We start from the raw sequence: 14,348 nt of genomic DNA, 5'->3' as shown, positions 1-14,348 counted from the left end.
GTTAACGTTATGTGACATAAAGCTATTAGAATCAACGAACAACACCACGATGTCCAAGACTACTGTGATTTTCTTTTTCAGTGGTTACTGAGAAGCTTCTCTACCGCCCATTTCACCGAGAAATTCCGCAGGTCTGAATAGTGCTGACCAACACCGACAAAAAGTACAGGGACATTTGTCGCGTGAACAAGACTAACAAGAGTGCCGACCATGTCACCAACAGTGTCACACTTGGAGATGATAAAGCCATCAAGTGTGCGAACAGCACCAAAAGCAGCGTTGAAGTTGCGTGCTTGAGCGACTGAGTCGGTACCTACAAGAGCCTGAGATTGAAATTAGTTAATGCAGAAATGGGTTTCAAAGAACGGATGACGTACCTCGCCAACCATGAGGATCTTGTCAGGTTGAGCAAACTTCGCAAATTTCTCAAGAGAAGACATAAGACGTTGATCGTTATGTCTTCTACCGGCTGTGTCAATGAGAACGACGTCGTAGCCCTCGTGCGCAGCATGGGTCACGGCATCCTTTGCAACAGTAGCAGCATCCTTGCCATAGCCTTTCTGGTAAAGCTCAACGCGACCACCTTCACGAGCCGTCAACTCCTTGAGGTTGCGGACGTGAACAGCAAGTTGCTCAACAGCGCCAGAGCGGAAAGTGTCACCAGCGGCGATCAGAACCTTGTACTTATTCTGGAGGAGGAAGAAGCAGATTTTGGAGAGGTTGGTGGACTTTCCTACACCATTGACGCCCACGATTGACATAACATAGGGACGAGCCTTGCGGAGAGATGTCACTGGGGGAGCCGTGATAGCGTCTATTTCGCGAAGAAGGTCGAGGGATGATGTTGGGGTAAGCATCTTTGTGAGCGAGGCCTCCATGGCGGCTTGAATTCTGGCATTAATACCTGCGAAACTGGTCAGAATGGAGTCAACAGGACATGATAACGGTCAGTGAACGTACTCTCGAAACTGCCAGTTTTGACACCAAGCAATTCCTTCTCAACACCTTCGCATAGCCGAACAGCAGCCTCTCGTGCCACGTTCTTCTGAAGCAAGTGCTCCTCCATACCCTTCATAGCCTTGTCGAGATCCTCTTTAGTCAGTGTCTTGCCTCCAACAACGTTACGGAAAAGACCGCTAATAGCGCTGACGCCCGACCCCAAGAGGCCAGATCTGGTTTGTGTCTTTGCTCCCGCTGCCTTCTCTGCTTCTGAAGCTAGGATCTCATGCACCTCGTCCCCAAGATCCTTGAGCACGAACTTGCCCTTTGATGTTGAGCCCCATGTGTTGGAATCAATCTCATCCACAGCTGTTGATCGCCCCATTGCCTCAACCTCAGAGTCACTGGTAGCATGCGCCTTTGCGGAATAGTCAAGCTGGACATCGTCTTCCTCATCGGCGAAGCCATCGGCGTCCCATTTGCGCCCCTTTTTGGCGACTGCCTTCTTCTTTCGCGGCGCTTCGTCGCCGGAAGACACCGGAGCTGAAGTCTGGTTCTTCGCTTTGCGCGCCCGGCGAGAAATCTTTGCGATAGGGCCACCCTTTGCGACAAGGAGATGGTTATTCGGTGTTCCGGGTCGCGATCCGTTCGGCGTCAAAGCGGGGGTTGACTCGTCGGCTGAAAGGGCATCCTGAGGCCCATTGAGGTGGCGCCCTCGGTATGTTAGACCTGGCGCAACGGGAGGGTTGTCGCCAGTGTTCCCTGAGATAATTTCTTCTTCTAATGGGACTGCGCCAGCCGTGATGGTAGTGGAGGGAACCTTAGTACTAGTCTGGTCAAGCTCCTCGAGTTGTATGTCGAAGTATTCATCGAAGGCATGGCATTCGACGAGGGTAGTATGCGGCTTGGTCAATTGTTCACCGTAGAGCTTGACGAAGATAGTCTTGATATTATCAACGAGCTTGTCGACCCATGAGAGGTGGAGGAGGGATCGGTAGACGGCCTAGAGAGGGGGTGGAGACGTCAGCGCCGAGGATCGGGGGAGAAGCCATCATGACAAGTAAGACTCAGGACTCACGACGAAGATAACGCCCAATTCCTTAACCAGAGTCCATTTGAGAGTATGTTGATCGCTCTTGTAGGGAGTGTTGACAGCCGCGGACCTTGAGTCGCTGAGGGCAATGGCGCCACTCTTCTCCTCGATAAAAGTGTCTGCGATGAAGTTGTTGATGATGGAAGGGTTTATGGGAGTATAAGTGCGTGACCAAACGACCACGCCCGAGGTGGTTAATATTTCGAAGGAATCTAACATTTTGCGAGTATCCCTCTTGAACGTTAGACAAGAGGAATGATGATGCTGGTGGGAGAATTAAGGCGCAAGCCAACGGGGAGGCGAATATTCGTTGGTAGATGTGGCTACTGTAGAGCACAGAGTGGGAGCCCAGACTAGGTAATGGGCAAGTCTAGTTAAAGATAAGATAAAAACCGCTGCACTGCACATCAAAAAGAAAGGACAGGGACTCAACCCGGACACGCCGTTTGAGCCTAGGCCTTCTTTGGGGAAGAAAATCCAACCCTAGGAGCAGTCATGCTACGATCAATTGAGAGTACGCAGGTGAACATGATAATATGAATCAGGTCAACTGAGAATATTTTGTTTTCACTACCTAATGATAAATCTCTTCTGAATAAACTCAGGCGTCTCTGCCTCTATGTTGAATTAGATATCGAAACAATCACGTGCTCCTTCTGGAAACAGGGGCTGACGTTGAGCTCCCTCACTGTGGCAGTGGAGGTTGCCAGGCTGGAGCTCTCCATGATGCTAGCGCCCAATCAGATGAAATCGACACATTTCCTGAACTTGACCTACCAGGAACTGAACAAACACCAGCTTTACGTTTAATCTCGTCATCAGTCATCACCAACTCACCTAAACTCAACTCGAGACCTCGAAACGCCGCAGAATAGCAGAATAATACCCAGCGCATAAAGAACACGCACTCCCATCCGTCATGCAGCGAGCGACATACGCGCAGTCGCCTCCCCTTCACCACCCAGTTCCTCAGCATGTGTCGACCGTCCCTCAATTAAGATCGCCGCCTCCCCCTCCAGGCTCCGCGCAATCACAGCAAGGCTACGCTGCCAACGCGGGAGGAAATCCATATCAGCAGCAGGGAGGCACCAGCGGCAACGTCTTTGGCCAATATGGCAACTTCATGAACGACCCTACAGCGCAGGTGGCGGCGCAGTTTGGACAGACAGCCTTTAAGCATGGACAGGAGTATATGGAGCAGAACGTGAGTCCTATCAGCAACACGGTGGTCTTTGTGGCACCTGGTACTAACTGCCGCGATAGTTTGGCCGATACGTCAATGTCTCTGCCCTCAAGCATTACTTCAATGTCTCCAACTCATACGTCGTCAATAAACTCTTCCTCGTCCTTTTCCCCTGGAGGCACAAGCCTTGGTCTCGCAAGCAGGCTGTTGGGCAGAATGGACAAGAGGGCTGGTATCTACCCCCACGAGAAGACATCAACAGTCCCGATATGTATATTCCAGGTGCGTAATGCAAGGTTGGAGACCGCCAGATTCGGACGAGTTGGCTAATTGTAGTACAGTTATGGCACTTGTGACATACATTCTCCTCTCGACGCTGATCGCTGGCCTAAACAACCAATTCCAACCAGAACTTCTTGGAAAGACAGCTACAGTTAGTCTAATTGTTGTCATCGTTGAGATCTTCTTCTTGAAGCTGGGATGCTACCTCCTGAGCATCTCTAGCCAATCCCAACTTCTTGACTTGATTGCCTATTCTGGGTACAAGTTTGTCGGAATTATTGTCACTATTGTCGTTGCCGAGATCCTTAACGGCGGCAAGGGTACCGGTGGCTGGGTTGGCTGGTTGGTCTTTGTCTACACCTACCTTGCAAACTCGCTCTTTTTGGTAAGTTGCATGATTAGTTGGCAATGCAAACATACACCTGCTAACCATTTGCTTAGATGCGATCACTCAAGTACGTCCTCCTGCCTGAAACATCTGCCGGCTCCAGCGGGCCAATGCAGACGGACTCACGGGCGAAACGCAGCCAACGCACAAAGTTTCTTTTCATCTACTCCTACTTTGTGCAGCTCTTCTTCATGTGGCTTCTCACCAGGGCATAATGAGCGATAGCTCACAAGTGAATCGCTTGTTGTGTCTAGGATATCTGCATTGCACTTAAAGGGGCTTAGAGACATCTGGGAAATATAAACATTGGCCAACGAACAACGGGGCGGAGACGGTAATGAGGGATGACTGGGGATGTGTGATAACAGCTTGATCTGAACGACGAAGCATAAAAAACGTCAATGATTTAATTTATTCAACTATGAGCTATAGATTTCAAAGATATTTGCCTAAAGTCACTCCATGACTACTCACCTGCAGCACATGCGTGTCTAGTAAAGGAAAGGGTGTAGTTGATATTAACCAATTAGACACGGCTCGCATCAAACTACATCTCTCTCCACACATCTCTTGAATGATTCATTCATGTCCCTGTCTCTCTTGTTTCACTGAAAAAATACACCGCTTTCACGAGCTGCTTTTGCTAAGTATACAATCCAACTTGAGTAACCGAAAACAACCCAGCACTCTCAGTACTTGGGTAGAGTGTCCTCAGAAATCTTGGCTCGCCTATCTTAGCGCCGATCTCACTGTCTCAACTTAACACGTCTCTATTCTTATCAACTCTACAACATCGTCTTCTCTTCCATTCACATAAACCCCTGAGTTTTCGTACAATAATAACAAAAATGGACTACCCTCCCGTGGTCATGGCCACCATTCAGAGTGCTGCTTTGGGCGGCATCGCCAATATCTTGGCTCAAGGCATCTCGGCCTACAGAGCTGGGGTAAATCTGGTATTTACATACGCCTTGAGATGTTCGAATGCTGGTATTGACTATCTTCATCTTAGAACGATATTGTGATAGACTGGGTTCCTGTGTTTCAGTTCCTCCTCTTCAACGTTATTTGTACACCACCCAACTTCTACTGGTATGCTTCTTCTTCCCTTTGGAACCTTCAGACTGACACGTCCCAGGCAAGATTTTCTTGAATCGGCATTTCCCGCTCATCCTGATGATGCCCCTAAAGCTAAGGACTCCAAAGATGCTAAAAAGACTCAACCCAAGCTTTCTATACGGAACACGCTTATCAAGTTCTTTCTCGACCAGACTGCTGGTGCTGCTGTGAACACCCTGCTCTTTAGCACATACACACATGCCCTACGTTCAGCTATCCAGCCCGCTCCCGTCATTACCAGTCTCGCCAAGGCCATCACGTATTGGACTTCGCCAGGCACTCTGGACTTTGGACGTGTTGACTGGACAGCCGTTTGGGAGGCTGCCAAGGTCGATTTTGCTCCCCTTATATTTGCCGGCTGGAAACTTTGGCCTGCTGTCAGCATCGTCAACTTTGCTGCTGTCAAGACCGTTGAGGGACGCAACCTTGTTGGTGCGTTGGCTGGTGTTGTGTGGGGAATCTATATGAGTCTAGTTGCTGCCCAGTAAACCATAGCGATATAGGCTTCAGCAGTAGACTCTGGCTAAGCCGAAGCATGCAGGCAGACAGACAACAACTCAGACGAGTATATACGGGATACCGAGAAATCCTCGGTGGGTGGTTTTGGTCTAAACGGAGGTGGCAGAACATGAGCGTGCACGTAACCTTGAAACCTGAATAAAACTTGTTGTATATTTGGTCGCTATTCATTCTTTACGCTTGCTAATCAAATCCCCAACCTCAAGCCTTCAAATACCTCAAACTACCCACTGGCAGAACTTCCCGCAGTCATGCCAATTTCAAAGGGTCAGAGTGTGCTTGTGATGATACATTCTCGACTTCGTAATCAAATAGTGATTCGCAAACCGAGCAGGAGGAGTCGCTGGCGGATTCAAACAAATTTTCCTCATAAAAGTCCTCCAGGGGCACAAATGCCCAGTTATAGGATTGTGCAAGGGGAGGTTGTGTCTGTAACACCGAGAGGTAATGACCCTTCAACAGTATGATTGTAGCGAAACCATGGCCTTAAAACACCACTGGTGCTTGCACTGCCAAGACGTCCCTGGGAAGTGAATACTCGGCCACCTGGAGTTGGGTCGAATATGGCTGGTTGACCATCGGTATTAATCTCAGTGGCTTTAGATGGACGGCTGGACCAGTCGAATATACTCGAGGATACTGGCGCGACCAGACGGTCTATATCGTCCGCTTCTCAGTCCAGTACGAGATTAGATATTGGGGATGGTGGGTGTTTGGCCGTGCTTTCGACCGGCGCTGATCTGGGCCGTGACCTGGGGCGCGTTCGAGGTCTCATGAACCAATCGGGATTTGGCGCAGTGGCAAAGACATTAAACTTTGTGAAGAGGTTGTCGGCAACTTGATACCAATGCATAAGCCAAGCCCGCATCTCCTAGATGTATTCTTCAGTTTGTTCAGGCTGCAACATTGTGCAGGAAAAGTTGTAGATGAGTGCCAGTACCTATCTTATATCCTAGGGTAAGTGTTGGCGGGCTTGGATGATGCATGACCATTCACGAGCTGCCTCGAAAGCCGGATCGCTATCGTGTTCAATAGCGCGCAATGGTCTGAAGATGTTAATGTGATCAATGTTCTCACAGCATGGCTGGTAAGCCTGAAGGCCATCGAATGTTATGAACTTCAAAAGAAACATAGTCGGTATGCGAGGATGTTCAATCAAAGTACTAGTTGACAAGCCACGATATGTAATATGGGTAGAAGGTAGCGCATCGTGGTTGGGCTTGTCCAGAACTGTCAGAATTCGGCATATCGACAACTTGATCGAGAGTATCCTTGTTTGCATTTATAGGTGATCCCACGCTCTCATCTGTCATTAAAGGAAGTTCGATCGCGGAAGCCTTGAGGTCTTGTGAGTGGATCCAAAAGGCAGAAGAATGCCCGTGGAAGATAACGGCAGCACAATCTCCACAGAAAGGCTGAACAACAGGTCGAGTTGTCCATATGGCATGATGACATTCATGGACGGGGCAGAAGTACTTTGCCTGTCGCGTAGTGAAAAGGCCCTTGTGAGACAAATGATGGCGCTCACGGACACCGTGAGTGTCGATGGTGATGGTGAAGCACTTGCACATTGTGATAGAATGAAAGTGAATGACGATGATTGAAAGGATTTCCCGTAAACTAGTGCTGGTCTTGCAATCGCAAAGACTGTGGTAATAGACTTCCAATTGATAAATGAGAGATATTTCTCAATGGAGTTTTGTAAAGTTGAAGTGAAGAATGCCTAGCATCTAGAGCAGTTGGATGGATGCGATCGATATCCATCAAGTTACCTCAGGCTTGGAAGGATTGGTAGTGCCAAGCAGGAACCAGTGACGCCCATCGGACAATTAATAAAGCCCCAGGAGCCAGGCTGTTGGGCCAGGCACCTGAGGTGCTTGAGACTCAGGATACTGTCAGGTACCTGCTCTAAACGCGCCACACAGAAGCCATCGTGGAGTCTACCTCGGGCAAGGTGCCTATCGATCGGGAGATAGTTGCCAAGGCAGCTAAGGTAGGTATTTACCAACGACTAAACTGGAAGGCGAGATCTGATTAGGATTACCAAGAGATCTTGCCAAGGGTTTTGGCAGATCAAGCCCCTAGACTGCTGAATATGTTATCCAATGTCTTGCTACTCCGCTGACTTGCCAAGGATCGGAAGCAATCGCGACTCGTATTACCAAGGCCAGAGGCTCTGCCTACCACGAAATTCACATCTCTGCCCTAGTGTTGTACGTGTCTCTGCTGCAAATTTAGCAACTCAACAACTAGAATACGAAGCATTCATCCATGGAACCTTTGCGTCTATGGTGGGCCAGGTAATCGCGGACTTCCCCTACCTACTTGAGATACCAGCATTTCTTAGCAGCGGCCAAGTCCAACTTGGGACTGGGACTGAAGCTTGTTGACTAGCACGGTTCCGAGAGCTTGGTGAGTTCGGGAGATGCGCAAGCACCCGAGTGCGAGCCAAACTCAAACAGGTAGGATAAGCAATGTGCACGAGGATGACAGTTGTCACCCGAAAAGCTAGTAAACCCACTCACCAATCCATCATTGATCGATCGGTTTGATGCCCATGCCACGTGAGACAAATTCCGAGATCGGTGGGTGCAGGCATCCCAAGGCGTTGACTGCGCATATCATAAAGTGCCTCTGGGTCAATATCCCGATCTCAAATTCGCCAATACGAAGATGGCTTCCAAGACGGGTATCTCATGGCTGTAATGCTCTTAGCGCTGTTGTAAGGATGGCAAGTAGGTAGTCTTGCCTCCATGAGCTGCATGCCGTGGTGTTGCGCTATACGCACATAGTTCCGTTTTGTATCAAAAAACACATACCTAGTGTCGATGCAGCGAATCAGATATCGCAGTTAGCGAGGTGCAGTTGCATGCTCTTCGGCTATCCTCATCCTCAAGTTGGCTTCGTCCATCTTGCAATTGCAATGCATGCTGCCTCTTCTGATGTGTATTTGATAATCGACATCGTTTTTATTGCGATGGCAGGTAGGTCTTCAAGTTGCGAGCGTTTTGGTTCATTGCACTCAACATGACAATATTGTGCTTGGCTGAATCCTTTAAACAGTCACGGACCAGGATCCTCTCCATGGGGGTTTCGTCTCATCGAACTTCTCCTAGAAAATTCGCTCAGTTGAAACACCTCGAGTCATGGCACCGGCAACTTTCACTTTCGGTCACTTTCGACACCATCTCCTAGACATTGCCATCCCAATAATGTATGCCAGATAATATGTTCCATTTCGGGGATGGCCTCTCTTTCTCCTTCTGTTTTTGCCCATGGCGCCTCATTCAATGATGCTGGTTTTCATAGGCCACCGGAGCAATTATTGCTTAGCCTCTCTAGCCTCTCAAACCCCAGCCCCCATCTCTACTCGATCTCCAGTAGAGTGCATGGCGTGTCTTAGCGTGTGTGGTCTGTAAGGGGTTTATTTCAGGCAAGTCCGAAGAACTACGGTGAGGTCTTCCTGATCTATTTGCAGAACCAGACTGATGTGTTTGAATGAGAGTTTCACCATGGGGAGTATCGCATAGAGCGGCTCTTATTCAGTGTCATATGAGTAAGAAGAAATCGAAGCTTGATTTAGAACTTGGAATCCAGGAATTCACCGGCAGCCAAGAACCAAGAAGCAGGTACTGTAGTGGAGACGGCCACTAAAATGACCGTTCCTCTTGTGGTGAAAAAGCCACTAAGTTTTGTCATTCATCATTCATCACCCACTAACAAACTTGTCCATCCACTCAGGCTTCTTCTGCAGCAGGGCGCAAGGCATAAGATACCCCACCGACGCACATTACAGGCTTACAGTAGATCCCCAATCCTAGCACCTGCCTGGCGCTGGCGATTCAGAACCTCCCGTCCCGTACTAACCAAGGCCAACATAACACGCCCATACCCATTCAATTTCTTCCCGACCACGACAAGACGATGGCTTCATATTCTTCTTTGGGCTGAACGGACCCGAACCTTTCTTTTCGTTTCCAATTACACGTCACTGATCGCGTGCGACTTCGACGACCTCGATCATCACTGAGATCCTACCTCGAGGCCCCTCCAGTTTGCGACTGCAATGACGACACAAAATACGACCAATACCTCACCTCTCTCTCGATCTTAGAGCGCTCGTCGTCCACTTCCTCAGTAGTTGCTGGGCCGTATCGACTTCTCCCAGCCCTCATAGTCTCATCGTTCGGGCTTTGGCATGATCATACTGCTCAATGCCGCCTCCAGCTCTTCAACACCTCGGTCTTATCGACCTCGTCGCTTCTGACCCTCGACCAACATTCGTCGTTGCATTACCCGAGCAGACACGCTCCAAGATATCCCATTATTCGGCCGACATCCTGTATCGAAACCCTGCCTTACAGAACTCTTATACCCTCGACCACTCCATTGCCTCTATCCCTCAAGATGCTTCCCACTCGCCGTTCTGGAATTGGGTCACCAGCCCACCATCTACGCCAACGTCTCAAACAGATGCCTCAGGTCCTGCACCATCAAATACGCAACACTCGCTCCCATATCTTGGTGTTTACTGGACACGAAGCATAGTTCTGGGTCAATGGGTGGTGATGAGTGGGAATGAAACGCCTCCTTCGTCAGAGCCCCCGCGCAAAGTTCGAATAGAGGGAAAGGAGGGCGAGACGACTAGAAAATATCCCCAAAAATCGCCACTGGACAATGCGCGTTTACCGTCCCGAAAAAAGTCGGAGAGCAAAACTCCGTTGCTTTATCGCGATGAATCAAACCCAGGGCTTATGATTCCTGTCTCCGACTCCGAAGCAGAGCCATTTCTTGACGTGGTTCAAAATGTGGATTGGGAGTCGACATCTCTGGGACCCATGTCAGATTGGCCCGCTCAACTTCAGCATACATTTAATCAACTCGTTTCAGATTCGCGACCAGTGGCGCTCTATTGGGGTCCTGAGTATGTCACCATCTACAATGAAGCCTTTTCAAAATACTGCGGCGCTCGACATCCTGGACTTTTAGGACGACCAGCACCTGAAGCTTGGCCTCACCTCAAGACTAGACTCGATGAAATGACGGCTTCGCCATTAAAGAACTATTCGAATGCTGAGGATGAGTCCAAATTTTTCATCCCCTTGGCAGACGGCTCACATGAAGAGACATATGTCAAATCTTCTATGGTCCCCATTGTCTACGACAAGAAATGCCTCGGAATCCAGCACTCCCTACTCGAAATGACCTCAAGGCGACTTTGGGAGCGAAGGATGAAAATGCTTATTGATCTCGGTGAGGCTCTGGTCTCTACGAAGGATGCCAAGTCGTACTGGTCTAGGACGATTGAGGAACTGGAACGCTGGAGCCCAACCTACGATGTCCCATTGGCCTTTTTGTACTCCGTGGCAGACGACGAATCCGACACCTCCCTTTCAAAATATGATTGCCCCAAGATTTGTCATCTTGAGGGCTCGCTGGGCGTGCCAGAGGGACATGCGATTGCTCCTCAAGTCCTCAACCTCAGGGAAACAGATGAGGGGATGGCTTCTACCATGAGGAAGTCATTGGACCACCGCCAACCAATCCTTTTGCAGACAAAGGACGACACATTGCCAAAAAGCCTGTTGCACGGTTTAGCATGGCGCGGCTTCGGTGACCCTTGCCAGGCTGCCATCGTGTTGCCTATTCGTCCAACTAAAGAAGAAGACGCTATGGGTATTCTATTCTTAGGCTTGAATCCCCGACGCCCATACGATAACGATTATCGACAGTTCATATCCTTGTTGAGCCAGAAGCTTACGAGCTCTCTTGCTTCCACAGTTCTCTTGGAAGAGGAGGCCCGGCGGCGGCGCAACATTACCGAGCAGGCTGCCTATGATAATGCTATGCTTAAGCAGCGACTAGAGTACCAAACTGAACAGACAGAGAGATCCATGCAAACGTTTACCGCGGTTGCAGACTTTATCCCCGTGGGTATGTGCTTTGTGGACGTCGAAGGTAATATCACCTTTGCCAATGATGCCTGGCATCGTATCACCGGATGTCCAAGAGGATCAATCGTGCAAAGCGCACTGCTCGAGTCAGTGCTCGAGGAAGATAAACAAAAAGTTATACAAGCATACAAAGACGTCCAGAAAGTCGACACTGTTACTTTCGAATACCGCATCGCCCGGAACAAGAACACAACGGGCGCGAAGAGCTTCAAGTCTTCTACAGGTCCTTTATCTTCAATTGACGAAACAGTCTTGCGTCATATCCTGGCTTCTACAAAGGCCGAGCGAGCTCCAGATGGCAGTGTCATTCGAATTCTTACTTGCCTGACTGACGTAACAGTACAAAAAGACACGGCCGAGGAGGCGGTCCGCCGGGCACAAGAAGCAGAGAACCTAAAGCGCCTCGCCGAGTTTGCCACGGTTGGAATGTACGATGTCAGCATGGATGGAAGACTGCTTAGCGCGAACAATCTTTTCTGGGAACTGACAGACTTGGAGAAGGTCGATCTCACCAAGACCGATGTGAGACCTTGGCCAGAATGTGTTGTGAAGGAAGATTTGCATATCCTACAGGAAAGCCTCGATAGGCTAGTCGAATCAGGACGAACCGAAACGGCCGAGTTTCGACTCCGCAACGGCTGGGTGACAGAGGACAGCGACGGGAATTCATCTGTGGCCCCGCGATGGGTGCTTGCTACGTTCATGCCAGTCAGAAGCTCTGACGGCGTGATTCAATCTTTTACCGGCTGCCTGAGCGACGTTTCAATACAGAAATGGCAATTGGAGCAAGAGAAGCTTCGCAAAGAAGAGGCAATCGAGTCGAAGCGTCAGCAGGAAAACTTTATCGACATGACCTCACACGAGATGCGGAATCCATTAAGCGCTATCCTTCACTGTACCGACGCAATTATTGCCTCTCTTGCAAGAGTGCAAGACATCAGTGACAACTCTGCACCTCTTACACCAACACGAAACGGCTCTCAAGGTGATGAGAGAAGTGTTAGCGAAAGATCCGCCGAGGAGAAGAAGCTCTTGGAGGACAGCATCGAAAATGCCGAGACCATTGTGACGTGCGCTCAACACCAGAAACGCATTGTTGATGATATTCTCACAATGTCTAAACTTGACTCCAAGTTGTTGGCCGTAACGCCCTGCACGGTAGATCCGATCCAGATTGTGAACGGCGCTCTCAAGATGTTTGAAGTGGAGGCTCGTCGTGTAGATATTGAGTTGACCTCTTATGTCGACAAGTCGTACAAGGATCTCGCGTATGACTATCTGGACTTGGACCCAAGCAGAGTTCAGCAAGTCTTGATCAACCTCCTCACGAACGCGTTGAAGTTCACCAAGTCTGGCACCACCCGGAATGTCACTGTCGGGGTGAAAGGGTCTCTGGAACCACCAGGAGAGGCTATGACAGTGGTTCAGTTTATTCCTCGATTCTGCGATGTTTCAGAGGAATACGACCAACCCGCCCTCAAGGGACGTACTCGTCCTGTGTATCTCTTGTTCGAGGTAAAGGATACGGGCCAGGGTCTGACGGTGGAAGAGATGGGCAGCCTCTTCAATAAGTTCGTTCAAGCGAGCGCCAAGACACACACCAAATACGGAGGATCAGGACTTGGGTTGTTCATTTCCAGACGCTTGACAGAACTCCAGAACGGCGCGATTGGCGTCTCCAGTCAATCTGGCGTGGGATCAACGTTCGCGTTCTACATCGAGGCTTACGTGCCAAGTGAAGCCTCTCGGAACGAAGCGCTCGCTGCCGCGGCTGCAGCCAGGTTGATTGCTGGTGCTGACGGTGCGGAGGCTGATGGCAAACGACCCTGTCGAGACATTCGCTTGCAGAAGCATCAAAATCCAGGAGGAAATGTTCGGCTTGATGGGATTCTTGTTGTCGAGGACAACCTGATCAACCAGCAAATCACGAGACGCGGGTTGACAGACCGAGGCTACATGGTAGATGTTGCTAATCATGGAATTGAAGCACTCGACAAGCTGAAACGCAGGCAAGGTGGTGCCCCGGGACTTGGCCTCAAGGCAGGCAGTAGCCGCTCGGGGAGGAGTAACATGAACCCGCTACCTATAGCTATCAATCTCGTTCTTATGGATATCGAGATGCCGATTCAGGATGGGTTGACGTGCACGCGAATCATTCGCGAACTAGAAGCGGAGGGGGAAATTTTTTGTGCGTCTGGGGGTCGCATTCCCATCATTGCTGTTACGGCCAACGCACGACCGGAACAGGTTATGGAAGCCAAGCAAGCTGGGTGTGACGACGTTATGGTAAAGCCATACAGGATACCGGAGCTCATTGAGAAGATGCAAGTGGTGGTACGACGGATGGGAGGACTCAGCCCGAACTCCCCAGTGAGATGATGGGCATCATTTAGAGGGCTGGAAAACAGCTACAGCCCAGGTGGAATTACATTTCGATTCAAGAATGCTGGCGTTGGCCAAGGTCAGGGATCACATGCGGAATAGAGACGGGAGCATCATGTAGTTGATCTCAAACTGTCTGGAACAGGCTGAGACTGGCGGGATTACCAACCGAAACATGGCGGGTAAATAAAAAGATGGCATAAGAAGGAGTTCTGGTACATAATTGCATAGGCACAATGGAGTTTTGGCCTTTGGCTTGAGGATATATCATGTTATGGGACAGCGTTGAATGGGCAATGACCATCTTTTAGGGAACGGAAATCCGATGAATGAATTTTCAGAGCAAAGCGATAGCACTTTTCAAGTCTTAGATTCAAAAATAAAACAAAATGTATCAGTCATAATCAGAGTAACTTTTGCCGTTATTGCGAGATTATGACGATGGATATTGCTATCTGCCGCATCTGTTGATTATGTTCCCCCACCCGG

General features: G+C 49.5%; 5 protein-coding genes across 6 annotated transcripts; 3 read left to right on the top strand and 2 right to left on the bottom strand.

Moving 5' to 3' along the window:
- Positions 1-77: 77 nt before the first annotated feature.
- FOXG_03041 (fused signal recognition particle receptor) lies at positions 78-2,251 on the bottom strand (the record flags this gene model as incomplete). Its single annotated transcript, XM_018380548.1, has 4 exons — positions 78-323; positions 378-904; positions 961-1,942; positions 2,018-2,251. The coding sequence occupies 4 exons, from the start codon at positions 2,249-2,251 to the stop codon at positions 78-80; spliced, it is 1,989 nt and encodes a 662-aa protein (XP_018236840.1).
- Positions 2,252-2,543: 292 nt separating this feature from the next.
- On the top strand, positions 2,544-4,417 carry FOXG_03040 (uncharacterized protein). Its single transcript, XM_018380547.1, has 4 exons — positions 2,544-3,236; positions 3,296-3,497; positions 3,557-3,882; positions 3,939-4,417. The coding sequence occupies exons 1-4, from the start codon at positions 2,952-2,954 to the stop codon at positions 4,098-4,100; spliced, it is 975 nt and encodes a 324-aa protein (XP_018236839.1). The 5' UTR covers positions 2,544-2,951; the 3' UTR covers positions 4,101-4,417.
- A 36-nt stretch (positions 4,418-4,453) lies between these two features.
- FOXG_03039 (uncharacterized protein) lies at positions 4,454-6,372 on the top strand. Its single transcript, XM_018380546.1, has 3 exons — positions 4,454-4,841; positions 4,898-4,977; positions 5,024-6,372. The coding sequence occupies exons 1-3, from the start codon at positions 4,734-4,736 to the stop codon at positions 5,490-5,492; spliced, it is 657 nt and encodes a 218-aa protein (XP_018236838.1). The 5' UTR covers positions 4,454-4,733; the 3' UTR covers positions 5,493-6,372.
- Positions 5,624-7,797, bottom strand: FOXG_18461 (uncharacterized protein). Its single transcript, XM_018398543.1, has one exon. It carries the CDS (start codon positions 7,092-7,094, stop codon positions 6,687-6,689), a length of 408 nt encoding a protein of 135 aa, XP_018236837.1. The 5' UTR covers positions 7,095-7,797; the 3' UTR covers positions 5,624-6,686.
- Positions 7,798-8,448: 651 nt separating this feature from the next.
- FOXG_03038 (uncharacterized protein) lies at positions 8,449-14,299 on the top strand. Of its 2 annotated transcripts, XM_018380545.1 has the most exons (3): positions 8,581-8,737; positions 9,002-9,152; positions 9,265-14,269. In XM_018380545.1, exon 3 carries the CDS (start codon positions 9,738-9,740, stop codon positions 13,854-13,856), a length of 4,119 nt encoding a protein of 1,372 aa, XP_018236836.1. In that variant the 5' UTR covers positions 8,581-8,737; positions 9,002-9,152; positions 9,265-9,737; the 3' UTR covers positions 13,857-14,269. The 2 variants fall into 2 exon arrangements, with proteins under 2 accessions (XP_018236835.1, XP_018236836.1); XM_018380544.1 differs by having other exon boundaries at positions 8,449-8,975; positions 9,027-14,299.
- The last annotated feature ends 49 nt before the right edge of the window (positions 14,300-14,348 follow it).

This window comes from Fusarium oxysporum, chromosome 8, assembly GCF_000149955.1.
Source record: "Fusarium oxysporum f. sp. lycopersici 4287 chromosome 8, whole genome shotgun sequence".
NCBI lineage: Eukaryota > Fungi > Ascomycota > Sordariomycetes > Hypocreales > Nectriaceae > Fusarium > Fusarium oxysporum.
The sequence above is the reverse complement of the archived record's forward strand: the minus strand, read 5'-3'. Positions and strand labels throughout refer to the sequence as shown.